This window comes from Plasmodium vivax, chromosome 6 (genome assembly GCF_000002415.2).
Source record: "Plasmodium vivax chromosome 6, whole genome shotgun sequence".
NCBI classification, from domain to species: Eukaryota; Apicomplexa; class Aconoidasida; order Haemosporida; family Plasmodiidae; genus Plasmodium; species Plasmodium vivax.
Genome location: NC_009911.1, coordinates 46,022 through 71,500, shown reverse-complemented (window position 1 = coordinate 71,500; position 25,479 = coordinate 46,022). Strand labels below are relative to the sequence as shown.

General features: G+C 44.2%; 6 protein-coding genes across 6 annotated transcripts, besides 15 other annotated features; 5 read left to right on the top strand and 1 right to left on the bottom strand.

Moving 5' to 3' along the window:
• Window positions 1–3: 3 nt before the first annotated feature.
• Window positions 4–29: a microsatellite.
• Window positions 30–685: 656 nt separating this feature from the next.
• Window positions 686–1,819, top strand: PVX_001695 (Phist protein (Pf-fam-b); the record flags this gene model as incomplete). Its single annotated transcript, XM_001612648.1, has 2 exons — window positions 686–871; window positions 1,028–1,819. 2 exons carry the CDS (start codon window positions 686–688, stop codon window positions 1,817–1,819), a joined length of 978 nt encoding a protein of 325 aa, XP_001612698.1.
• A 204-nt stretch (window positions 1,820–2,023) lies between these two features.
• Window positions 2,024–2,047: a microsatellite.
• Window positions 2,048–2,545: 498 nt separating this feature from the next.
• Window positions 2,546–2,579: a microsatellite.
• A 290-nt stretch (window positions 2,580–2,869) lies between these two features.
• Window positions 2,870–2,899: a microsatellite.
• Window positions 2,900–3,713: 814 nt separating this feature from the next.
• Window positions 3,714–3,738: a microsatellite.
• A 613-nt stretch (window positions 3,739–4,351) lies between these two features.
• Window positions 4,352–4,379: a microsatellite.
• Window positions 4,380–4,424: 45 nt separating this feature from the next.
• Window positions 4,425–5,900, top strand: PVX_001690 (Phist protein (Pf-fam-b); the record flags this gene model as incomplete). The annotated part of the gene is made up of 1 exon (XM_001612647.1): window positions 4,425–5,900. The coding sequence occupies one exon, from the start codon at window positions 4,425–4,427 to the stop codon at window positions 5,898–5,900; it is 1,476 nt and encodes a 491-aa protein (XP_001612697.1).
• A 1,022-nt stretch (window positions 5,901–6,922) lies between these two features.
• Window positions 6,923–6,951: a microsatellite.
• A 987-nt stretch (window positions 6,952–7,938) lies between these two features.
• Window positions 7,939–10,550, top strand: PVX_001685 (Phist protein (Pf-fam-b); the record flags this gene model as incomplete). Its single annotated transcript, XM_001612646.1, has 2 exons — window positions 7,939–8,007; window positions 8,272–10,550. The coding sequence occupies 2 exons, from the start codon at window positions 7,939–7,941 to the stop codon at window positions 9,952–9,954; spliced, it is 1,752 nt and encodes a 583-aa protein (XP_001612696.1). The 3' UTR covers window positions 9,955–10,550.
• Window positions 10,551–10,847: 297 nt separating this feature from the next.
• Window positions 10,848–10,867: a microsatellite.
• Window positions 10,868–11,517: 650 nt separating this feature from the next.
• Window positions 11,518–11,573: a microsatellite.
• An 886-nt stretch (window positions 11,574–12,459) lies between these two features.
• On the top strand, window positions 12,460–13,923 carry PVX_001680 (Phist protein (Pf-fam-b); the record flags this gene model as incomplete). The annotated part of the gene is made up of 1 exon (XM_001612645.1): window positions 12,460–13,923. The coding sequence occupies one exon, from the start codon at window positions 12,460–12,462 to the stop codon at window positions 13,921–13,923; it is 1,464 nt and encodes a 487-aa protein (XP_001612695.1).
• A 1,063-nt stretch (window positions 13,924–14,986) lies between these two features.
• Window positions 14,987–15,025: a microsatellite.
• A 908-nt stretch (window positions 15,026–15,933) lies between these two features.
• Window positions 15,934–15,959: a microsatellite.
• Window positions 15,960–16,055: 96 nt separating this feature from the next.
• Window positions 16,056–16,095: a microsatellite.
• Window positions 16,096–16,153: 58 nt separating this feature from the next.
• Window positions 16,154–16,194: a microsatellite.
• Window positions 16,195–17,272: 1,078 nt separating this feature from the next.
• PVX_001675 (Phist protein (Pf-fam-b)) lies at window positions 17,273–17,962 on the top strand (the record flags this gene model as incomplete). The annotated part of the gene is made up of 1 exon (XM_001612644.1): window positions 17,273–17,962. One exon carries the CDS (start codon window positions 17,273–17,275, stop codon window positions 17,960–17,962), a length of 690 nt encoding a protein of 229 aa, XP_001612694.1.
• A 799-nt stretch (window positions 17,963–18,761) lies between these two features.
• Window positions 18,762–18,782: a microsatellite.
• Window positions 18,783–19,235: 453 nt separating this feature from the next.
• On the bottom strand, window positions 19,236–21,578 carry PVX_001670 (hypothetical protein; the record flags this gene model as incomplete). Its single annotated transcript, XM_001612643.1, has 2 exons — window positions 21,221–21,578; window positions 19,236–20,852 (listed from the first exon to the last, which is right to left on the bottom strand). The coding sequence occupies exons 1-2, from the start codon at window positions 21,281–21,283 to the stop codon at window positions 19,236–19,238; spliced, it is 1,680 nt and encodes a 559-aa protein (XP_001612693.1). The 5' UTR covers window positions 21,284–21,578.
• Window positions 21,579–25,180: 3,602 nt separating this feature from the next.
• Window positions 25,181–25,217: a microsatellite.
• Window positions 25,218–25,479: the final 262 nt, after the last annotated feature.

The window sequence follows — 25,479 nt, the reverse complement described above, 5'->3', positions numbered from 1 at the left end:
TCGAGCAACTAGCTTTTTTTTTTTTTTTTTTTTTTTTTTAAAGCTCGATGTTCGTCAAAATGGCGATCCGTGTGTCGTTTTTTTTCGCTTCCTCAACTTTGCAACGCCTACCTCTTAGTAGTGACTTCTTTGGCAATTTTATTTTTCTAATCTGTTAGAAGCACATTAGATAGAACCCGTTTAGAGAAACGTGAACCACCTTAGCTCCATTTTAGAGAATCACATTTTCTGGTTTCGTTTTTACCTCAGAACAACGTTCGCTTCCCCCATTTAGGAAAACGTATTGAAGTAACTCCAAATCGCAGCTTTGCTTTTTTCTTTTTCTGCAAAACGGTATGTGTTGCATGGTGGGTTGTGGTGTACGTACAGAGGGGCGCACGTTTGGTTCTCTCCCGTTAGCGTTGGAGAGGAGCCACTGGAGAGAGAGCACCCAGGGGGGGCTCAGCCACCCAGAGGGGCAGATTCAATGTGCACGTTCGACAGGCCAAATATATGTAGCCTTAGTGAGGCGAAGTGTCGCCCTTTCTGTGCCAACGTTGTGACCTTTTTTAAGCCAAGCTTTCCCCATTTTTTACACCCCTCCATGCAGAGCAGTCCTAACCCCCTCCCCACAGAGTAGTCGTGACCCCCTCCCCACAGAGTAGTCGTGACCCCCTCCTCACAGAACAGTCCTAACCCCCCATCAATGGCACCTCGCGGTTGCAACACGGATACCCCCCTCGCTGGAAGGGAGAGCAGGGACGCACCGGAGAGTGCCTCCCTCAGAAGGGAAGACTGGAAGGGCAGGAGGATGGGCGTACGCCTTAGCTTTGCAATTCTGGGTCTGCTGATCGTGTTGCTGGTGGGATTAATGTTCCTCTTGGTGCAGCAGGTGGGTTCGCCAGTTAGGTGAAGCAGCTCTAGTTAGAGTGTTTAGCAGAATGGATAGTCATCCGTGCAGTTATAATATCCTCCCCCCATTTGAGCTTTCCCTCCGAATGGTAACTTCCCCTTTTTCCCTTTTTTTTACACTCGCTTCCCCATGCAGGAAAAGGGCCTAAACGAGCAGCCGCTTAGCACCAAAGAGGTATGCGCCAAATGGCGTGAGAGAAAACTAGCGGCGTCCTCTCGCAGAAGACCAATAAACGATGAAGATGATGAAGACGAAGAAGACGAGGTGATTGCCAGTACGAGCAGCGGTAGTAGTAACGGAAGACACGGCCATGGAGGTAATATGGCGGACCAGTTTAGAATGAATAATGGCAAAGCAGAAAATACCAAAAATGAAAATGCAATTGATTATGTGCATAATGATATAGAAGACACATATGAGCTACCGGATTATGATGCCATAAAGGAAAATGAAAGGAGAAGAAAGGAAGAGTATGACAGCAGTTCCTACGAAATGAATGAAAATGAATTTTTAAGAAGTATTACGGAGGATGAAGTTAACGAAAGGATAAAAAGGTTAGGAAACTACGTAGATGTTAAGGAGATGTTTATCATTTGGAACTACGTCAATGGGTTCGAGAGGACCAAATATATTAATATGCAAAAAAATATTATTGAATATTGTGAAAATCTTGCATCTACATATAACGTTTCTAGAAAGACAAAGGCCGAGCAGTGGGTGAAAGTCTACTACTATATGAAGGATGAGCTGTTTTATAAGGAGAGGAAATTTTATAAAAAATTATATAACTTTCTGGAGCACGGGGCCAGCTCGAAGAAGCTCTTCGTGGAATTCATTAACCAGACGAAGCTCTCCTGGAGGAACTTCCGCAGGGGCGTCAACGCCGTTTGCATGGAGATGCTCAACTCGACCATGACGGGGTTTTGAGGGGGGCGGTTTGACGTAGCGGTTTGACGGAGCGGTTTGGCGGAGCGGTTTGACCACCCAGTAGGCATTCGCCATTCCTATCGGAGAGAGGACGAACGGCGCGGAGGCGGACCCAGGGTGGTTCGTTTGACTCGGTTATCGCCACCCAAACGATTCGCCGCATTAGCCAGACGAGCATAACACAGGTGAGAGAGAACAGCTCATCCACTTGGAGTTTTTTTTTTTTTTTTTTCTTTTTCCATTTTAACTCCATTTGGTCGGCAAATGTTGACACTTAATCGAATCGCCAACTGGGCACGCAGCAGTTGTTGCTTCGTTGCTTCGTTGCTTCGTTGCTTCTCCCAAAAGAGCGCATCGCCACGATGGGTGTATCTACACAATTGGAGTCGCGCGGACGGGGGGTTAAAAAGGACGTTCCTCGGGGTGGATTCCCACTCCCCAGTTTTTATTCCCCTTTCGTTTTATCGGCACAAAGCGGTGCTGCTGCCCTTCCAAAGGGGAAATGGAAGTAGCAGAATTGCATAGCCCCCCTCTCACTAGTTAACGTGGGGCACACGTTTCGTTCGCGATATTTGGCAGGTGCGTCCCCTCGTGGGGGCGTAACCCTCAGCGGTGCGAAGCAGCGTTGGTGTCTTCTCGCATGATAGTTGCACCAATCAACCTGCGCGCTTGTGCCCCTCCCCCATTGGAAGCGGTACTTTTCCTTTCCGCTGTTAAGAAAAAAAAAAAAAAAAAAGCAGCACATTGCATCACATCGCATCGTAACGCATAGGGTACGGGGTGCATCCCCCCAATGTATGTTGCGCGATAGTCAAGGTGAAGAAGTGGGGAAGGAAAAAAAAAATAAAATAAAAAGAGCGAACAAAAAAAGAAAAATCCATTTCGGTGATATCCCCCATTTATAGATCAATTCTACAAAACGGTTTGCAATTTTTTGGATTGGCAAAAGAAGGATTATTATACATGTTAGTTTCGAGTGGGGGGATGGAAGGCATACGCTGAGTGAGGAACCTTACGGGTGTCGACCTGAACGTTAAACCGACGCGCAATTGAGCACTTGTTTTTTTCTTTTTTTTTTTTTCTTTTATTTACGCCTCCGTAAAAATGGGACAAAAAATTGCGCAATTTTATTTTTGCGCGGACTTTTTACCGTTGGGGGGTTTCTCTCTTTGATGGGTTAATTAAAAAGGCGAAGACATAATTTTTGCCAAAGGGCAAAAAAAAACAAAAAAAAAGTTGTCAAAAATGGGAAGCAAGAATATAGGCAAACGCAGGGTCGGGAGAAAAAATAAAAATAGCCCCCAAAAAATAGCCCCCAAAAAATAGCCCCCAAAATAGCCCCCAAAAAATAGCCCCCAAAATAGCCCCCAAAAAATAGCCCCCAAAATAGCCCCCAAAAAATAGCCCCCAAAATAGCCCCCAAAAAATAGCCCCCAAAAAATAGCCCCCAAAAAATAGCCCCCAAAAAATAGCCCCCAAAATAGCCCCCAAAATAGCGCGAAAAAAAGTAGTGCCGAAAAAAAAAAAACGGTTCGGTTGTACTTCAACAATTCGCGCTTAACAACAGGTTGGTGATCGTTCACGGGGCAACATCTCTTCGCGAAAAATTCATTTGTTGCTGTTTTTGTTTTTGGTCGGCGCGTATAAAAGTGGTGCATGCTCGTACGGGGGCATAGAAATTGAATTTAGCAGCAAAAAGTAAATTATTAGGGTCAAAGCAAAAATATAAGTTATGCCAAACGCAAAAAAAAATAAAAAAAGAAGAAGAAATTTAAGATGTATACTCCCATAGCGCAATAATTATATGAGTGATAAGTACCTCTTCCCCCAATCTGCTTATTGCGCAGTGCCATGATTTACCGCAGACCTTTTTAGGCTTTAATTATCTGCATATATATATAGTATTTTTTTTTTTTTTTTTTTTTTTTTGATTCTGTTAGTAGTTGGCATGCTGGTTCTCCTCCAGAGACGCCCTCCGTTGTGACTACTTTTTTTTTACGTTGTTTGTTTCTTCATTTCGTATCCATTCCTTTAGCGGCTTTTTTTTCGAACCGTTGTGGTTATCCCTTTCGCATTTTGGACCGCTTTGTTTTGATAGATTTTTATTTTTAATCGCCACCCCGTTTAGTGTCCTTTCGTGGCTGGCGTCTCGACAGGCAGCATTTGTTCCGTTAGTTCCGTTGGTTCGTCTTATGGTTATTTGGTCATTTGATTAGTCCTTGTTTTTCTATTTTTTTTGCAGTTTTTTTCTTGTTTTTTTTCCTTGTTTCTGTGTCCCCCCGCTGTCGCCACCCTTAATGTTGTCCTTTCTGTTTGTTTTTTCCCTGTCATTTTTGCTAACTTTGTTTTATTTGACTTTTTTGGTTGCCCCTTGAGCGCAGAGGAGGATTCCCCCCACCCGCGCATGCCGTGCGTTGCACCAACGGTGGGTGTGCCACAATAGCAGTATATAATATATAGGCGGGAGGCTGCATAGCAGGGGCTGAAAAGAAGCGAAGTGACCAGCTCTTCCTCTACGTAAGAGGCACACTCGTGTAGCCAATTTTTTTTTTTTTTTTTTTTTCTTCTTTCCTGCAATAGGAAGCTAGCAGAATTGAGCGGCTCAATGAGGATGCGAAGTGGCATTGATGAGCCGTTCTTCAGAGGGAGCTTCCCAAAATGTAACATTAGTAAGGTGGACAGTTCGGTGGAAAAGACTGCTGAGCGAGGGAACCCCGGCAGTAGCAAACGAATCAGCAGATGCGACTCCTCTTTCTTTCGCATTTTGAATATCGTGTTCGTTGGACTGTGCTTCCTGGCGGTGGAGGTAAAGTCCTGTCACGGGGCTGCTACAGTTGCGGCTATGGCTGCGGTGGCGGCGAATGGTCCAACCGCGCAGAAAGTAACTACTCAATCGCGTGGTTTCGCAGCCCAACGATGTGCTCCTTCCCCCCCTTTTCAGACTACCCTTTTTGCGAAGAATGGAGAGCCCCATGGAGAAGCAGCCGAATGGACAAGCGGAAAGGGAAGGCGATTGGCTTACCAGAACTCTCCTAAGGCAACCCCCGGAGGAGGGAGACCCAACATGATAGAGGAGAATGAAAGCCTCTTCGACCCTGCAGTGTTGGCCCATAACAACAGGAGCGACAATTCCTGCCAGGACATGTATGGGCTGTCTCAGCTCCTCTGCAAGTATAACGAGTGCTTTATTAGAAACGGCAGCAGTGGTAGTGGCAGCAGTGGCAGTGGCAGTGGCAGTGGCAGTGGCAGTGGCAGCAGTGGTAGTGGCAGCAGTGGTAACGGCAGCAGTGGTAGTGGCAGCAGTGGTAGTGGCAGCAGTGGTAGTGGCAGCAGTGGTAGTGGCAGCAGTGGTAGTGGCAGCAGTGGTAACGGCAGCAGTGGCAGCAGTGGCAGTGGCAGTGGCAGCAGTGGTAACGGCAGCAGTGGTAGTGGCAGCAGTGGTAACGGCAGCAGTGGAAGCAGTAGCCGCAGTATCGCCAGTGTTGACATCCCGTGCATCTGCTGGGAGGAGGGCGCGCCTGCAACCTCGGCAGAAGTATCCCTAGAAGAAGCGCGCGACGAAATCCAACCGAGACGAAACAGATTCATCAAAAAGGGATACTTTGAGTACATGCACCGTCCACAGGAAATGTCAGAAACGGAATTCATAGAAAAAATTTCCAACCTAGGTGATTATGTAGATCCCCAAGAAATGAGCTCCATTTTTTATTATGTCCATACGAATGAAAGGAAAAAATATTTTGTAATGCAGGAGAATGTGATTACCCATTGGGAGAACCTCTGTCACAATTATAATGTGAAAGAGGATTTTAAAAAAGAGCAGATGAGGAGTTTATATGAGGAGACTACAAATTTTTTTCTCTTTAAGGAGAAGCATTTTCTTAAAAGCTTTAGTAAATTTGTTCGTTTTGGGAGATACAACACGAAGAAGTTTACGGAGGGGCTGATTAGTTACAAGCATTTGTGGAAGGAATACAGGAGGATGGTAAATAACTTTTGTAGCGCCAAACTGGACGAGGTGTTGAAAGCATATTGGGAGGAGAACAGGGACGAGGCCTTCCAGATGCGCATCCAGTACTGACTGGCGGGAGGAGCAGCGCAGCATGCGTATTTGTGTTTGTCTCCCTGGGGAGCGGCACACGTTTGGAGGCCAGGGGGGAAGGGCTTCTCTCTCACAGCTTTTTACTTTTTTTATTTTTTTTATTTTATTATTTTTTAATATTTTTTAATATTTTTTAATATTTTTTTTTTTGAACTGGTGTACCTATTATGAGCACACACGTATCATAATTAAAAAAACGATTTATTTGGATAGATAATTTTTTTTTTTTTTTCTCCCAAAAGGTGGGGTGCCTCCACTTTTGCAAGTTGACCCACTCGCAAGGGGGTATGGGGAGAAGCAAAAAAAAGTTCGCGGCTTTTTTTTATTATAATGGTGTGGAAGAGGAAGTAGAAGGAAGCTTTTTTTCTACGCTATTTCACGTGCGGAACGAATGTGTATCCCTTTCTTCTTTCGCTCTGTCTGTTCGTTCAATCGGTTAGGCCTTCCCCCCTCGTGAGGAGGCAGCTGCCCAGCAGTGGTCTCCTTTGTCATTCTTAACATACAGTACCCCCTCGCGGAGTAGCTCCTATTGGGGGCGGTTCTGCCCACCGCACTGCCCCCGCACCAGAGAAACGTTGAGGTTCACGCGTAGTTCTCTGAGGAGTCCGATCGGGCGTATGCGCCTGTGGGGGTGGTCAGCATAACGCACGCAGGTGAGGGGTCATACAACGTAGGTATGTCAATCTAGATGTGAGTGAAGGGGGGAACGATGCGCGAAATGTAAGCTTCTAAGCTGTGCTATGCCAATTTGCCCCCTTTTTCTAGCTACACTGCACGGGGGTGGGTTATTTATGCCATCTCTCTCCACCAATATGCATGTGCACCGTGCACGTTTATACGCAAAGGGGAAGCGATTTAGACTACGACTACACTTTTGCACCGCTACGAATGTATTAACGAGGAGGTGCTCACGTCGGATGTTGCCATCACTCCGTGCGAGCCGGTAACATGATCAATGTCGCGGAAATGTCGGGGTGAATGCAGATGCACCTGCTTGGGGTTGTATTTCCATTTTTTTTTTTTTTTTTTTTTTTTTTTTTCTACTATGGTCCCCTTTTTTATTTATCCCCTTGTGGTTAGCAGCAAGTGTGCCCTTATGCGCGGGGGGGGCACAACCTAAAGGGGGCGTTCTTTCATTAGTGGGAAGTTTAAAAGGGCGCGCAATAAGAGGCAAAAAAAAGGGGGAAAAAATAAAGGCCAAAACGGGGCAGCGTAGAGAGAAGGCCAATTAGCAGCTTAGGGGCGGGGGGGGCTAGAGTTCGTTCTAAGGAGGGGGTGCAAAATCAGAACCCCGCAATTGCACTACGCGGTAAGGTTAATGCATTATGTTGCAGTGGGATATATGCGAATGTACATACGTATGCACTGCGAAGTCTATGGTTTGGCTGCTTCTTCCTTCCCCTTTTTCCTCTTCAGTGATTAGCGAATTAGTCAACCGCTTTACCTTTTCGTTTCTCCCGAGGGAGTAGTTAATCTGTGGCTCAGCTTGCGCCATTTTTGTTCCCCCCTTTCTCGACGTGGCCTCTTTTGAGGTGCTTTTTCGACGTGGCATTTTTTGAGGCGTTTTTTCGACGTGGCATTTTTTGTGCACATGTTGACGAACGAGTAAATGGAGAGAGCACCCCTACACCGACTAGCTAACGCTGCATGTTTTTTTTTTTTCTAGTGGGCATATGTAGAGTTACCCCCTCATTTTAGAAAAAAAATTCTAGAAATAAAAAAGCGACGGGTATTGCATGATAGATAGCCTACAGTATGTTTGCGTAGTGACCACTACTATAAGCAGATTCTTTTCATCGAGCGATTGAATTAGCCAATCAGCGTTTACGCGCAGCGTTCTACGAGATAAGCGAGAAGAAAAGTGGCCCCTACGGCGATCCGCACAGCGATCCGTATAGCGATCCGTATAGCAACTCTTACGGCGACCCGTATAGCGATCGTATAGCGACTCTTACGGCGACCCAAACGTATAGAAGGGGCTCCACGAGGAAAGGGAAAACTCTTCAAAGCTACGACCATGAGGAACCTCAGGTTTTTTAGGCATGCGAACGTAGTTTGCTTCGCGTTGCTGCATATTTTAGTTCAGGTAAGTTTTGGCTGAAACGTTGGGGAATTTTTTTTTCGCTCGATTTTGAGCTTGCCATTGAACTGAGTGCTCGGCTTAGCGTTCGGCTCAGTGGTCACCTTAGGGTTGAGCTCACTGTTGGGCTTACTGCTCACCTTAGCGTTCTGCTTCTGTTCACCTTAGGGCTAACCCCACCGTTAACCCCACCGCTGAACGCGGTGCTAAACGCCGTGCTCACATCTGGGGCGCCCCCCAACGCACACCCCCCTTTGCGCCCTTTCGCAGGATGAGCCCTCGAGCAGAGGAAGGGGCATGATGCAGCCCAGGAGCCTCTCCGAATTTGTGTCTTCCATATTTCCATCCTCATATGGAAATATGTTTGCTGATGAGGACGATTTGCTGCCGGAAGATGGTTTTAGCTCAGATGATGATGCCGGTACGTGTGTTCCAAAATGTGGGGGTAGTCGCAGCTGCGGTTCTATGGAGAGCGAGTCCTGTGCGCGAGGTAGCTGCTTCCGAGGTGGGTTCCCCGGCAGTGGGGTTCCCGCAGATGACAGCTCCGATGATGGTAAGTCCTGCCCGGGGAGCGCCTCATGCGGGGGGAGCTTCTGCAAGGGGGTCGGCGACATGGCGGCGGGCATGACAGGTGGTGTTGCGGATTTTTCTGCAGAGCAGTCGTTGAAAAGTGAGATGGAAAGTGCGATGGAAAGTGAGATGAAAAATGCGATGGAAAGTGCGATGGCAAGTGAGATGGAAAGTGCGATGGAAAGTGCGATGGCAAGTGAGATGGAAAGTGCGATGGAAAGTGAAATGAAAAATGCGATGGAAAGTGAGATGAAAAATGCGATGGAAAGTGCGATGGCAAGTGAGATGGAAAGTGCGATGGAAAGTGAGATGAAAAATGCGATGGAAAGTGCGATGGAAAGTGCGATGGGCAATCCGATGGATAATCCGCTGACCAGCTCGCTGGACAATCCCCTGGATATGCCCCTGAGTAACGGCACGGATGACCCAACTGAAGACACCGTGGAGGACGCAGTGGAGGAAACTCTGGGCGACGACGCGGAGGAAACCATGAGCGACGATGTGGAGGAAATGCTGGACGATGGTTCAGACGAGACGTTGGAAGATTCTGTGGCAGAAGCTTTGGATGACTATTTAGATGACGACGATATGGAGGAGACGGTAGATGACTCCTTGGATGATGGGGTGGAAGATGCAGTGGAGGACGCTTTGGATGGCACTGCAGAGGATATCTTGGGGGACCATGTAGAAGACGACATGTTGAGCCCAGATGAGGATTTCGTGGAAGAGGATTCCCCCGATCTTATGGATGACGCATCTGACGAATTGTTAATAGATTTAGAATTTTCAGATCCTAACGATTTAGATGGTAGAATAAATAGACCATATGACCATGTCAATGTGAAGGTCACTCAGACAGCAGGGAAATGGGATTCTTTAGGTCCCAATCCGTTCCTTTTTAATAATAATAGCTGCCCTTACGGATGTAGGAATTCCGATTTATCCAAGACGTTAACTGAAGAACAGCTAGATGAAAAGATCTACAATTTGGGTTCTGTCGTAGATGTGAGGGACATGTACATCATATGGAATTATGTAAATGATAATGAGAAGAAAAAGTTTTACAGCATGAGGACTATGTTGCTGACCTACTGCGACTGCCTGTCAGATGCATGTGAAATCCCTCATGAAATTAAAAAACAAGAATGGCTAAAGGTCCATCGATTCATGAATAGAGTGTTTTTAAGGTACGAAAAGAGGTTCACCAAATATATCCACTCGTTTTTGAAGCATGGAAAGACCGACCGATGGAGATTCATAGATTTCTTAAACAACTACAAAGCGAAGTGCAACAAGTTTAGGATCGTCATGTATAACTACTGGAAGAATAACATCTTCACCCGGATCGACACCTACCAGCGCTTTCTGGTCGACGTGAGTTGAGCAGTTAGGGGGGGCACGGAAGTTATGGTGCAGTTATGATGCAGATGATATGGTGCAAGTTATGGTGGAGTGTTAGGATGAGAAGAACCAACCTCTTAATTACGCACCTCCGTTTGGAGTGGATGACGAGTGGCAGGCCGCATACTAATCATGGATGATCGATCCCCGCGAAGGACGCTTCAGCGTTTTCCATACCGTTAAGCTCCACCCGTTTTGGCCTTTCTCCTACATGCGCAGATGAATTGGTGAGCCCGTTCGGACAGGCACAGCCAGCTAAGCCAGTGATGATTCGGCCCCTTTCGGGGGCTCGGCGCCTGTGTTAGCTTCGATTACAAGGCGAGCGCACATGTTTTGTGTAGCTCCTATGACGACGTGATTATACTTGTCCATTTTTATTTCGCTTCTCGTGCTTTGGGGGGTGTCCCCGCATACACATGTGTGCATATACATATAGGTGTTTTTTTTTTCTTTCCGATGTCTAACATTTTTTTTGAGAGAGAAATTCAAGGGAAGTTCTTTACACCCCGTTTTACGTGGGGGAGTTTAAAAACGATTTAGTCTGATGGGGTGTTGCGTTACCTGCGCGTGGCACCAGCTGGCTGTTTTTTTGCCCTGCAAGGGGGGTGGGGGTGCAGGTGAAGGTGAAGTAGGAGGAGGAGAAGTTGTTGTAGAAGGTGAAGTAGGAGGAGGAGAAGTTGTTGTAGAAGGTGAAGTAGGAGGAGGAGAAGTTGTTGTAGAAGGTGAAGTAGGAGGAGGAGAAGTTGTTGTAGAAGGTGAAGGGAGAAGGAGGGCCGGCAGTGTAGGGGTAACTATTCTTGCCTTCTATTTGTTAACCACTCTTTGTAGAGTGCTTATTTACGGAAGTGTCCCCGTTATACGCCTCGTTCCACTTCTTCCAAGAGGAAAAAAAAAAAAAAAAAAAATTTTCATTCTATGGGGAGGGATTTTTTCCCCTTTTGAGAAAAGCCTGGTTAGCGAAATGACGCAGGTGGAGAAGCCGCGCTGAAGGGTCCTCAACGAATTACGCAAGTGATGATCGCTCAAAGTTGTAGAGTAAAAGGGGATAAACGAAACGGGGCTGGTAAAGCGGGTAATCGGGTGAACATATTACTTGTTGGAAGTTTGCATAATTTTGCATAATTTTTTTTTTTTTTTTACTACCCTGCCCAATTGCCGCTTAGAGGTATTTTACTCTCATTGTGGCGGAACTGCGCCGAGAAATGCACCTTGCTATATATGTCATTTGGATGCCATAGAACGATATGCAACGCGAAAAGAGCGAAGATTCGGTTGCGCATAAGATGAACTAATCTGCCGATGAATGCATACGTGGGTGGTCCTGTTTACACGCATCGTTGTCGTTGCATCGTTGTTATTTCATCGTCGTAATTTTATCTTTTTTTTTTTTTCATTACGTTTCCTCTTGGCAGTTTTTTCGCGAAAGGGCTAAACTTGTCGACTGCTTGGGTGGGCGGGTAGAGCTGCTACTCTACTATATTCTACGCTGCACTGCTAAGCTGGTTTGTTCTGCCCTGTTCTGTTTTGCTTCCCTTTATTTGGTTGTGCTGTTGCGTTTTATTGTGTTTTTTTTTATTTTATTATATTATTATATTATTATTATTTTTTTTTTTATATATTTAAAAAGGTAAAAACGAGCCACTCGAAATAGAAAAATAAAAACGTAGATTCTCTTTTTAAGAAAAAAAAAAAAAAATAATAAAACCACTGGGGATTTTTCCACTTTTTTGTTCACCATTTTGCGGTGACGCGTTGAGCAGTCGTTTTGGCAATTCGCTTCTTAGCAAGGGCCATACCGGTTGTCGCTCCTCATCGGAGATATTTTGCGGCGAATTTTCGTTCGCACAGACGTAGATTTGCCCCCTTTGTTGTGCTTCTTCATCGCCAGGCCATCGCCAGGTGGGTTACTCTTTAGCGGTGTGCATGCCAGCCGTTACGGGGGGAGGTTCACTCACGTGTGTATATGTGCATGCGTATGTGGGTGCCTACCTGGGGAATGCTCACCCCGGGGGATCGCCCTTTTTACCATTTCACAATTTCACCTTCGTTCAGGACGCCATTATGGAAACATGCCACGGAATGATTTGCCTCAGTGTGAAGAATTCCCGGGAGGGGAATGCGAAGAATGGAAAGACCCGTTTTGCCGCTTTTCCGGGAAGGGGGAAAAAGGGCCTCCGAGGCGGTTTCGCACTTCTCGGGGTGATTAACGCTTTCGTTTTGCTTCTCCTGTTGTGCGTGCCTCAGGTGGGTGAACTTTGTTAAGCAGCGTTGCGGTGGGCCGCTCAACCGCTTTGCCGCTTCACTATGTGGAGATCTCTTTTGCTCTCCGTTCCCCGCCCACGCTGCACCTATTACACTGTTGAGCGCGCACTCGGGGGGCTCTTCACATTTTCCTAATTTGAAACCACCTTGCAGACAAAACTGATCAGCGTAGAAAGCAGCAGACGCGCGAGAAGATTAGGCACGCCTCCTGGTGGGTTCTATAGAATGCATGAGAGGATGCGTTCCAATGTGAGGTACGGAGAAATGGAAAACGAGCCAGGGTGGGAGGAGTGTAGCTACCCAGGTAGCGAAAGGAACTTCCAGTCCCATAGGGACCAGATGGATTACCATTATGATCAAATGTGGGCAAGGGAGGAGTGGCTACGCAGAGGGAGACACAGGTATAGAAGTTCCTATGATATTTGTCCTTTCGGTTGCACAGATGCTGACATGCTGAAGGAGCTATCCGAAGCGGAGATAAATGAGAGACTTGCAAAGCTAGGCAGTCAAGTTAGCGTTAGGGAGATGTTCATTCTGTGGAGTAATGTACATAGGCATGAAAGGAAAAAGTACATTCAAATGCAAGAAAGAGCAAAGATGTTCTGCGACCATTTAGTTGAGACCTTTCAAATTCCAGAAGAGGTTAGGATAAGAGTATGGATGAAGGTGCATAGGTGTATGACGTCTGTTTTTCTTCGCTTTGAAAGAAGACACCACAAACATTTTTTTATGCTTCTGAGGAGGGGCCCATCTGCTAGGACTAACTTCCTTCGCTATATAAATCGAACCCGCAATGTGTGGAACATGCGCAGGGTGAAGATAAACAGCTACTGGCGTAGCAAGATGGTTGGGTTTTTTAGGGGGTACTGGAACAGGTGCTTCAGTGGGGCGTACCGGGGTGCGGGTGTTAGAGGTTACGACAGAGTGGGGTCTATGGATCACAGCAGAGTGGGGTCTACGGAGTATGATAGTAGGGGCGTAAGACAACACGACAGGAGGTATGCCAATCGCTACGATAGTAGTTATGCGGACCGCTACGACAGCAGGTATGCGGACCGCCACATCAGCAGATATTCAGACCGCTACGACAGCAGGTATGCAGGCCGCTACGACAGCAGGTATGGCGGATTGAACGATAGAAGGGGCAGCAGCATTTATGGCAGTGTAGGTAGCAGCATCTATGGCAGTGTAGGTAGCAACATTTATGGCAGTGTAGGTAGCAGCTTGTACGGAAGTAGGGATAGCGTCATGTGCGAGAGTAGGGATGGAGGGATGGACGAGAGTAGAAGTGAGGGTCTTAATGATAGTAGAAGTGAGGGCCTTAATGATAGTAGAAGTGAGGGCCTTGATGATAGTAGAAGTGAGAGTCTTAATGGGAGTAGGAATGAGGGATTGAATGAGAGTAGAAGTGAAGGCTTGAATGAGAGTAGAAGTGAGGGCTTGAATGAGAGTAGAAGTGAGGGCTTAGATGATAGTAGAATTGAAGGTTTAGATGAGAGTAGAAGTGAGGGCTTGTATGATGGTAGTAGTGAGAGCCTTAATGAGAGTAGGAGTGAGGGATTGTATGACAGTATTAATGAGGGCCTCGATCAGAGTAGAAGTGAAGGCCTTGATGAGAGCAGAGTTGAAGGCTTGAACAAGCGCACCAACGGAGGGATGGAAGAATCACGCGGTGGAGACAACGCGTAGGAGGGACTCACCACACATGTGTACACTCGCACGCACATAGCTGAACGGTGGAGCGTTTTTCACAGGAGGGTTACGAGAAAATGTTAAAGGGGGAAAAAAGGACAAAAAAGGGGATAAAAAAGAGGATAAAATGGTCTACGTTGGGGGGGGGTCTTCCTCCTGAGGAGGCATCATCTGTTAGGCCTGGAGGTATCCTTTCACCCCTCCCCCCGCCATTTCGTTTTTTTATCACAGTGGAGAAAAAAAAGGGTCGTATTTAAGAAGGCACCTGCTTGAGTGCTTTACGCATTTGAAAAATGGCTGTCCCACATGGAGTTTCCACTTGAAAGGAGGTTAACATTCCTCAGTCAGCTGCACCCCTTCAGTTATTCGGCACATGATGGGGGAGTCAACAGGGAGGTGCACCGATAACTGTGTGCCAGTGAAGTGTAGAATATTTCTGGCACTTTTCCACAACGGGGTGAAAGTGTGGAACTGCACGTGGAGGGGACCCTTTTAACACTCACAGGGTGCTTCCCATTTTAAGAGAGCGCCTAGAACATTCCGCCGCTTCCCCCCAGCGAGAAGGCCCTTTTGCTGTTGTGCATCCCAATGAGGTGATCCCTTATTTTGGGGCAGCCGCAGGTTTTGGTGAATGAACCGAAAAGTCATATGTTGAGAGTTGCTCCAATTGGAGTGGAGATGAATTCAAAACGGGAAGGGGCTGTGGTGCAGGGGAAGGTGGTTACTTTTGTGCTGCTTGGTTGGGATGTCCTCCTCATTCTTAAACATCCCTTGAGCGTTTTTTTTCTGTCTTTTTCCCTAATCGGTGCAGTCCCTTTGGTGTTATTATTCGTGCCCACTTTGGAGGTAAAAGAATGAGAGTTGAAGCAATTCCTTTGGCACTGCGACGTTGTGTGGATATACCGGACGGGTGGTTTGGAAAGGCTTCCCGGTGGGGCGGCGGAAGGGAGGTTGTCTTATGTTGTCAGCGAAATGGGGCAGTGCAAATTCACTTTAGTGATTGGTGTTTTGGTTTTGTGGCTGCGTTTTAGTTTTTTGGATGATATCTTAGTTTTGTGGCTATGTTTTAATTTTTTTTTTTTTTTTTTTTTTTTTTTTTTTCCCTTTTTGAAAAAAGAGCAACTCGGCATGGAGTTAAATTGGCTATATTTTCTAGGCAATGCAGCGGAGGTGATGTGTGCCTTATTTGGCTCTGATGGGGGGTTTCCCGAGGAGCGGCGAGGTGCCTTTCCACTCAGCGGTGCATGCATTATGTAGGCGCGCGTGGGAGGGGCTAATCATACGCGTAAATGTGAGTAGCACATTTGAGGCGCATTTCGGATGAGAAGCGGACATCATATAAGCAGGGTCCTGTGCGTGTGTAGGATGATTAGAAAAACTGCAGCATGTTGGGAGGCATGGGGGTTGCTTCGCTACTCGGTTGTTCCATACGTACACACCACCGCGGGTTGGGTGGAATAAATATCGAACCATTCACATGCACATGTCAGCAGGTACACCGGGCGGGCGCCAAAACGACAGAGCGAGTGGTTTCCTCAGCCTGGTCGTAAAGTATACAAGAGGAAAAGTTCGCCTCAGAAATTTCATGGCAATTTTTGTGACAATTTTCGTGACAAATTAAATGCTGACGGGGATGGTAAAGGGGGACGTGGCGGGAAGAGAGAGTCCTGCAAATATGCCCCCTTTTTATTAAATGAACGAAAAAAGGAAAAGCGCGATAAGGCAGATTGATGGGTGCGGGTGAGAGCAGAAGCTTCGGAGGAGTAAACGCGCTCAACTGGTTAAGTGGCACATACGAACGGATATATAAACAAAAAAAAAAAAAATATGCATGTTCTTATGTGCGTGTTTGATTGGGGCTAAGGCTCCGCTAAATGCACAAGCAGGTCATCACGGAGGTTAATATATCTTCTGAAAGTTTCTCTTTTTTGAAATCCTCGGTTGCACTACTTTGGTGGCGCTAACCGATTGAAGCGACAACGTTCAACGACCTGCGTTGTGCAGTCATAATGTAAGGAAGAAAAAAAAAAAAAAAAAAAAAAAGCGGTTCGTCATGTTGCAGAAGCGCTAAATTTGCAGCCGCGCATGCAGCCAGGTTAGGGGCGTATCGGTAGAACGATCTGGTTAGGGGATGCCGCGATGTTATGTTATTTTGTGTTATGTTTTTATTTTATATTATTATGATTATTTTTTCTCAAAGGGAGGATAAAATATGCGGCAATTATGCGTGATGAAGATTATTTTATTTTTTTAATTTTTTTAATTTTTTTTTTTTTTTGAATACGTGTGTGTAATGCTCTACCGGAAGGCAGCCAAACCACAGAACAAGAAGAGGACGAACGGGCAAGAATATATAGTGCAGCTTTCCCCAGATCAGCGCAAAGGGGCTGCGTTAAACATGTTGTAAAGCACCACGGAAAGGGCAAAAACTAACTCAAAACTCAGCTGTGCAGTGAAACGTAACTTTTCATAGAGAAATGTGAAAAATGCAATTTGCGGCAGTACAAATTAACCACAAAAAAATAGAACAAAAGAGGAGGAGAACGTAGGAGGGATCCACCCCCACTTCCCCGAGTTTGAAATAATCCCTGTTTTTACGCGTTATCCATTTGTTCGTTGTTCTTTTTTTATGCACAGCTGCTAAGCGTTCTACCCGTTTGCCTTGGTGGAGCATTCATCTGCCTTTTTTTTTGTTGCTATCGCTGTGGTGATTACATAGGACAGCTACACATTTTTGGAAAAGTGTACACATATAGGTATACACACCTGCGCTTGCGTGGCTGTTATAAACCAAACGCTGCTTTCCTCCCTTTTGTTACGAGTGTTTGCCTTTTTTTTATTTTTCCCGAATGTGCCTCCCCCTTTGACGCGGTTATAAGGTAAACACTCAAATGGGGGAGATGTATAGAAGGCAGTTTTTCAGCGCGTCAAGGGGGACGCAATCGGGGTGGAGAACAAAGGGAGCAGCAAAGGAGAGTAAAAATATCCTGAGGAGGTTATTTTTGAGACCTTTCCGGGTTGCGCTCTTCGTTCTGTTATTTGTTTGTGTGCAGGTAAAGTAGCAAATGTAGAAATTTTGCCAAGTTGCTTCTTTTTTTTTTTCTTCCCATTTGGCGTAGCTGTGCTTTGACATGGGCACACCTGGATGCGCCATTTAGGCGTTATACATTCACTTACCCATAAGAACTTCTCACCCCCGCAGAGGCACTTCCCGGAATGGGAGGCGAAGGTGAGGGAGGGCCCCTCTTCCAATCCTCAACATTCCCCTGGATGGGGGTCCCTTGTGAGGAACTCCCCCGAACAGAGGAATCTATCGGAGCTTTTCTTCAGAATTAAGAAGACCATAATGAAGAAGAAAAAGATGAATCCCAAAAATGAGCTAATAGATGAGCAAAACAAAATGAAGAAGAAAAAGAAAAAGAAGAAAATAAAAAAAATAAACGACCAAACGAAAAGATTAATCGATTCATTTTATGCAAAAAATGGACAAGTGAATAATGAGAGCACTATTATTGTGAAGAACCAAGTGGGAGAAGTAAAACCAAAGGTGGAAAAACAAACGGTAGTTATAAATGATATAGACACCTGGGAGGACCTAGAGGAAGGAGAATTATTTGATAAAATAAAAAGTTTGAATGGTCTAATCAGTTCAAGCCAAATGTATAGTATATGGAAGAGTGTGCATACCCTCATGAGGAAGAAATATTTTTATAGGGAAGAAAATTTGTGGACTTTTTGCGAAAAAATTGCCAAGTCTTGCCATGTCCCGAAAGAGACTAAGGTGAACATATGGTATAAGGTTTACTATAACATGAAGGAAGAAACGATAAAAACGGAGAAGGATGAGTTTAACAAAATTTACCCTTTTGTGGATGATGGGCCGTGTGAACATGACGTTTTTATTAAATTTTTATTTGATGAATTGGATAATTGGAAGAAAAAAATGAAGAACATCGAAATCAAGTGGAGGCATTTGCTCTTCCTAAATTTGAAGTTCTCCAGGAGGCGAAACATGATTCTCCTCAACAGCTTATGAGGGGTGTCATCGCCGTGGGGGGGAGTAACTCGTCACGTGTGGCCAATTGTAGGACTATCCTTTTCGCATCGCGGAGTTGGGGCAGCCCATTTGGCTAATCTGCCTCATCTGCCTTATCTGCTCCTTATTTGGCCCATTTTGCCCCCCTTTTTAACGACGAAGTGGAAAAGTGCACCCCCTTTTGGAGGGCCTTTCCCTGCCCTATTTTGTCCGAGGAACAGTTGCCCCCTTTTTAGCAGCCCTGGCGAAGGGGGGGGGATCCGCATGAGAAGAAGTGGCTTTACAGGGTACGAAAAAAGGGAGCGGTAAAAGGGGAGCGCTAAAAGTAGGAACATGCAGAAACGCATGGACACACCTGGTGCACTATGCGGACGAACAGCCGGTCCCTTCGCGCGGCCACCACCTCGTAGCATTTCTCTCCTCCAATGTAGTTCGTGCGGACTTCTTCAACGATGGTGGATGGTCACTCTCGCTGGAAAAAAGTGTTCCTTCTAGCGTAAATGACCAAATATGTTGGGCTAGCTTTAGAGGAGATGCCCACAAACGTGGGAATACACGCTGCTACGCAGCTACGCAGCCAAACCAGGGGTAAGGTAACGATACTCGTTTCGTGCATTAATAAGTTTCCGTTGTAAAAGTTAATTCGGTGCATGTATCGTTTGCTGGTTCAAAACTTTCTTTTTTTTTTCCCTTTTTTTTGTGCAAGGTGGCTAAATCTATTGAGGCAATAGACTTTTGGGAAAAAAAATGCACGTAGAATGAATTTTACTTACGAAACGTAGAAGCAATCATTAATACATGTTACGTTTAAAAAAAAAAAAAAAAAAAAACAGATCATCATCTGGGATTATGAGACGATTTAGATCTTACGTATACAATGGGATAAAATATGGGAGTGATTATTTTGTACATTTAAAAGTGTATACCGTTGTGTACACCCATGGTATTGTACAGGGGGGCACAGTTTATTATGGGGGTAGTAATATATTGGGGGTTGGCGTAGCCGTAGCTTCTGTTAATGTCATCCAGTTTGGTGTCTCATTGGAGCGTTCTACTTGGGATAAATCGTTGTGGATGTTTTTCTTGCCGCGAACGTAGCAAGTGTGGTGCGCCTTCGTCGGGTGTGTGTGTTCTCTTTTGAGGGATCGTTTCGAGCAGTTTAGCAGTTTTGTGGAAAACAAGACCGGGCACATCATCACATCTTGTCATTGGACACACCGCCGCTTAGCTACTTCGGGGTGAAAAAAAAAAAAAAACTCTCCTTTTCATCCGTTTAGTAGTTAAATTTTTTTCTTCTGGGTGCGTCGTAGTCGGCACTCACTTTTGATTTTTTTCCTAGGAGGAAATTGACCACTTTGAAGGCGGAGTTAAACATGACCTTTCCCATAACTCCATAAGACACGAGGGTTCCCAAGACGAAGCTGCACAAGCTGATGAAGTAGGCAGTGATAACTGGTAATGCCCAGTATTGAGTGAGAAGCAACCCTAGGATGACACTCGTGAGGAGGGAAATGAGGGGGACGTAGAGGAGGACCTTCTTCAACTTGAGATTGTGTCTCATGTTCATGAAATTGACTTCCTTCTTGTTTCTCTCTTTCAGTTTGGTAACTTTGTTTTTGTATTTTTCAATTTTGTTAACCAACAAGTGGGCAATTTCGGCATTTTCCTGATCCATGGCTTGGTCGATGTAGGATCTAAGTTCAGTCATGTTATTTTTGGTTCTATCCTTGGCTCCGTACGTTTCTACTCCGCTTTTTCCTACATATATGGATGAGCCATCTTCATCGCTATAAACAGATTCATCCGTGCTGCCAGCAACGGAACTGCTCTCGTCACTATCGAGGTTTACAAATTTTCTGAGACTCTCTAATTGGGATTTAATTTCATCTTCTAACTCTTCCATATTTGAATTTTTAGCATTTTTTCTAATTCTATTTAGGGTCTTTCTCATTTGCTCTCTATCTTTTGCATTAAACTCTCTGACCTTTCTTAGGATTCTTTCATTTTGGTTAACTTCAAAATTTGCGTCATCTCTGTGGGCGATTTTGTAGTTCAGAAGATAGCCTGAGAATTCTCCTTCACGTTTTGCTCTTCGTTTAGATCTTCTTTTACTTTTCTTGGAACCTTTCATGACTTCTTTAACGGCTTCTTTTTCTAATGAGTTTAATTCCTTTAATCTGTTGCTGAGTGTTTCTTCACGGCTAACTTCGTAATTGTCGTCGTCTCTGTTTTTCATATTGTTTGTAGATTCATCTAAGAGTTCTTTTCTTCTTGCCTTTTCCTTGGCTCGTCTCACTTCCTTTCCTGCTACGGATTCTAAATCTTCATAGGAGGTGTCGTACTGTTTGCTCTTTTTGCTTTTGGCGCTGCTGCTCCTGGTAGAGCTGCTCATGGTACTACCTCTGGAACTTTTCGTCACATCTGTCCTGTCGCTCTTTGCTGTGGAACCTGAGTTGTAACTGCTAACGCTGTTATCATCTCGAAGGTCAACGAGGATAGATTCATCTGTCGTCGATTGAGTCTCGGAGGCATCATCATCATAGCTTTTTTCGCTATTAGTGTCCACGTTAAAGGTGCTCGATGAGGATGTTGCGCTTTTGAGATCATCAAGACTGGTGGTACCTATAGAGCCTTCAAAGTCATTACCGAAGGCTCTTTTGGCGCTGCTTTTGCTATAGACGCTGCCAGCACTGCCCGCGCTGCTTCTGCTAAGGACGCTACCAGCACTACCGGCGCTGCTTCTGCTAAAGATGCTGTCAGCGCTCGCAAGGGAGGTCATGCTGCCGTCAGTTTCGTTGTGGAGGCGGTCGTATTCGTAGAGCATTCTTCCGGCTCTTACGCTGAATTGGTTCTGAACACCGTCGTTGTCTCCGTTGCAGTTGAGGTCACCCTGTGGGGGGGCAAAAAAGAGGTTCAAAAAAAGGAGTAAAATTAGTGCAATTAGTGTAATTAGTGCAATGAGCACAATATGGGTTGATAAACACACTGCAAGTGGTCAACTACACCAGGTTAGGGAGTCAGTCGCTGGTGACACAGCGCGCAGGGGGATGCCACGCGACTGTAAGGCAATGCGATGGGGGAAAGTACCCTACTGGGAACTTGCCCCGGCACACTCGACGCAGTCGACGTAATCGATGCAATCGGGGCAGCCGCTACACCCGCTACACCCGCCACAGTCGACAAACTCGGGGTCCGCGGCGAGGGCAGATCCACGCGCGCTACACCATGGTGACAACATGTAACTTTTGCGGAACTTACATTTTTGGTATATTCCCAGGCCCAAATGAGGAAGGTGAAGAGGAAGGCTTTGCAAGGCTGCATTTTCGTAGGTTCTCTAATTCCTTGGAAATCTCAAAAAATGATTCTTAATTTTTCCAAAAGGTCAGGCGAACATATAAATAAATATGTACTTGCGTAGGTATACGAATGGGTAAAAAAAAAAATATATATTTACGCTTCGTTAGAATAAATATATTTTTTTTTTTTATCCTAAAATGAATGTTCTAAATATAGGTACGATGAAGTAATGCTTTGCAGGAAAAGCGTATCGTCTAGATAAAAAAAAAAAATTACTAAATAAATTTTCTTTCCTAATCAAAATATATTTCCTATGTTTAATTTTCTTTTCGTATCTTTTTTCACTCTTTAAATAGATGTATTAATAAAAAAAAAAAAAAAATGTGAAAAAAGGGGGGGGAAAAAAGTATATTTTTTTTATTTTTATCGTATACACAAATGCATAGCAAAATTATTATTACCGTTTAGTGAAGGCTAATAAAAAAAAAAACTCGTGAAAAGCGCAAAAAAATTGCATATATATGCATATATATTCGGGTACATGCCATTATAATTTATTTTACATGCCATCTGTGAATTGCATAGCGCTGCACTGTAAAATAAACGTGCATATATATGTACATATAATGTTTACTATTATTTTATTTTACATGCACCTTTGCTCATGCATTGCATTTTCTGTGGTATTTTTTTCTTTTTTTTTGGCGCACCCTTTTTCACATGCTGGACTGTAAACTACACGTGTACAGGGGCGCCGTGTTGGCGAAGAAAAAATGCGATAAAAGGGGGGAACCGTTGTTCCTGCTCCTCTTTTTTTTCCTTTCCCTTTTACGAAAATGTAAAAAAGGGGTATGGTGGAAAAAGCGCAAAATTTAAAGAAAATGCAAAACTTCTAACATGCGTTGTGCAGGAAAAAGAAAAAATAATGGAAGCGTAAGTCATACGCACAGTGAAGAGGAGGAAGTGAGATTTGCATAATTCAGCAAACGCATATGGACTAAGTAGCGACTATTTTGTGAGGGATGAATATGCATGGGAGGGAGGAGGCCGTTAGAAGTTGGCAAACGGTATAAATATATCACATCACAGATTTTATTTGCGCACTCGTTGTCTATAAAAGGGGTCATATATTTAGCCTTCGCGATGCCGTAGGAAAAAAAAACTCGAAAAAAACGTGGCCATAAAAAAAAGGAGTACACTGCGTAGCTACCCTAATAAATACACGCAATATGTATTACATGTAAATATAAGTAAATATATACATACTAGCGTAACGGTCGCGCAAAAATATAGCAATATTACCTAGGCAAAAAAAATTACTAAAAAGTAGTAACTTCTGTACGATTACCAAAATGGTGCGGGGGAATAAATAATTCCTAAAATTGTTACTTATCGAATTTGACTAATAGAAAAAAAATTGGCAATTTTTTCCCACTTTATACGCCTTTTAGGGAAGAAAAAAAATGTGCGTAAAAGCGGCGATGGCTATTTTGTTGCAAAATTTTGCGGAAGTAGCAATATGTTAGTGTACATATAAATTAATTTACGCGTTTTTGTTTTTATCGAAAAAAAGGGAAGGCAAATGTGTTGTTCGAAAATGTCCCACATAAATGTATGAAGAAAACGTAGCCAACAGGGAAAAAAGTGCCAATAAATTTATGCAATTTCGTCGAATATGCACTGAGCTGAGTTTTTCTATTTTCCCATTTTGCCATTTCGCCGTTTTTACTATGCCAGGCGGGATGTAGCGGAGTGGGTAAAACCGCGGTACGGTGATTACATGGAAAGTAAAAATGTACGCGCGGCGCGCTCTTTCTGAGCAGCAGATTTCCGGTTTCTATGTTGGACTATCAACGATTTTTATAATTGCACCTGCTTCTCCCTTGTGTCTGTCGTGGGATGTTCGCGTATGTGTGGCAGGGCGTTGTGCAGGTAGGCACAGCGGTGAAACAAAATAAAGAAAAATAAGCGAAAAATAAACGAAAAATAAACGAAAAATCAAATAAATGAGAAATAAAATAAAACTTCTACGTGCATGTAGGGACGCCTGCGTACACTTCGCTATTGCCACGTTCGACCAATTTTTCGAAAATGTCAAAACGGCGATGAATAATTTTGCATAAGTTTAACACCTCTTATCGCCAGGCGGCCAAGAGTGGGTGTAAATACCGCCCCCTTCACGAATCAGCCGAGTGGTCATTTTTTTAACCTATCAATGTGATTAAAGTGTGCTTCATCGGTGGAAAGAGTTACTTAAATTGGTTATCCTAAAGTGAGGGGAAAAAATAATTCATGGGAAACTATCAAATTGGTGCCAGCAAAGTGGGACAGTTTATTTCCTTCCCTTTGTCACGAGTTTGCCAGTTCGTCACATGTATGTACTCCTCAAAAAGGGAGCAAGTGAGTAAAAAAAAAAAAAAAAAGTTTAAAAAAAGACATTCACTGATGGAGTGCGTTCTTTCACATCGGTAGAGGACACCCCGTTTAGTAAAAAAAGAAGTGACCATAAAAGGTGTCAACCAAAAAATGGTGAAAACGTTGTAAGAAAATGTAGGCCCTCCATATGTATGCATAATTAATGGAGTTAAAAGCAAGCGCCTTTCTCTTATGACTCCGCAATGCCCCCTGTTGGAGTGGCCGAAAAATGACACTTCCTTTCCACTTAATCAAAACATAAAGGTGTATTGAGCTTCCCATTTTGTAAAAATATATTTACCAATTGGGTGTTTTCTATTATGCCACGATGTAGAAGCAATTGGGAGGTGGTGGGTGGTCACACAAAAAGATTTTAACTTCTCAAATTTTTAGCCTCCCCGGAGGGGCACCTTTTCAGTGCCCATTTGAGACTATTTTTTGATTCATTTTTTTATTTTTTTTGCACATTTACCGCGTCATAGGGGGTGATAATTTGGCGAACTTGCCTTAACTTCACACCACCCAGTGGGAGCTCCTTACTAAGTGGCAAAAAAAAGGAAGCGCGATAAGCGAAAGTGAGGTTAAGGGGAACGGTGTATGACGTGGCCAACATGGGATCCACACATTTAGCCAATACGTTTGAAGGGAGCTTTTCGAAAGTTTTTCCTTTTTTGGAGAATCACTTAGGGGTTGCCACTTCACCTCAAGGGAGAGTCAACAGAGTGCCCCCCTTATTTTATCACTCACCAAAGGTTGTAAAAAAAAGGAACAAGCGGAGTGGCACATAGGTTGAGACATTGTGCATGCTATTTAATTGCACCGAGTGGTGAGCAGTCTTTTCCATTTTTTTTTTTTTTTTAATGCGTTATACATGCTCACTTAGCTTCTCATTTTAAGTCGATTTGGTAAAACATGTAGGCATACTTCCGTGCAACTGTTTGGTCACCAAACCGGGGTTAGGAAGAGATAACAAAATGGAGAAGGAGCAAGATGGAGAGGATGACATTTTGCAGCTTTGAAGGGAAAAAAAATATTGCCAACATTGCCAACATTGCCAATATTGCTACCCCTTCGCAGCCTACACAATTTTAGTTATTTTGTGCGCGCCCCCATTTGTTTGCTTCACTGCTGTAAAAGAAGTAGACCATATACATATTAAAAGAATGAAAATTTTTTCGTCACTAAGTGGGTTTTTTATTTTTTCTAGTTGCACTATCCCACCTTCTAACTCCTCATCTGAAGTGAAAAATAATGTGCACATGCATGAATTGTCTGGGGGGCCAAATAAGGGGCAGCAGAGTTTTCCCCATGGTGGGCATATTAGCAGTTCATCGGGTAGAGCGCCACTATTGAGCCCCACTGTAGTATAAAAAAAGGACACTTTAACGATAATTGGGTAAATTTCGCTAGATGTAGAATTCATTGGCATAGTCGTTGTTAGGGAAGCGGCGCTCCCTAGAACAGCCTTCTTTTCCTTGCATGCACATGACGGCAGATTTATCTGCCAGTTGGTTGCTATTTTATTATTATTTTATTTTATTTTTTTTTTTTTTTGCTCTTCTAGAATATATATTAAAAAAAAATTATCAGTCACTGGATAGGAGAGCTTATTTTTTTTTTTTGTCCCGTTTGGGTTCTGAAACGGAGGAGAGGTAAAAGGGGAAGAAAGCAACTTTGATTCTACGTAGTTAAGTGCAACATAAATTTTTTTTTTTTTCTGTTAAGTAGATCCTTTCACATTACCTTTACGTAGATGCATTGTATGCGTTTCCACACATAAGCTTAGTTTTACTTTGTTCCGATAA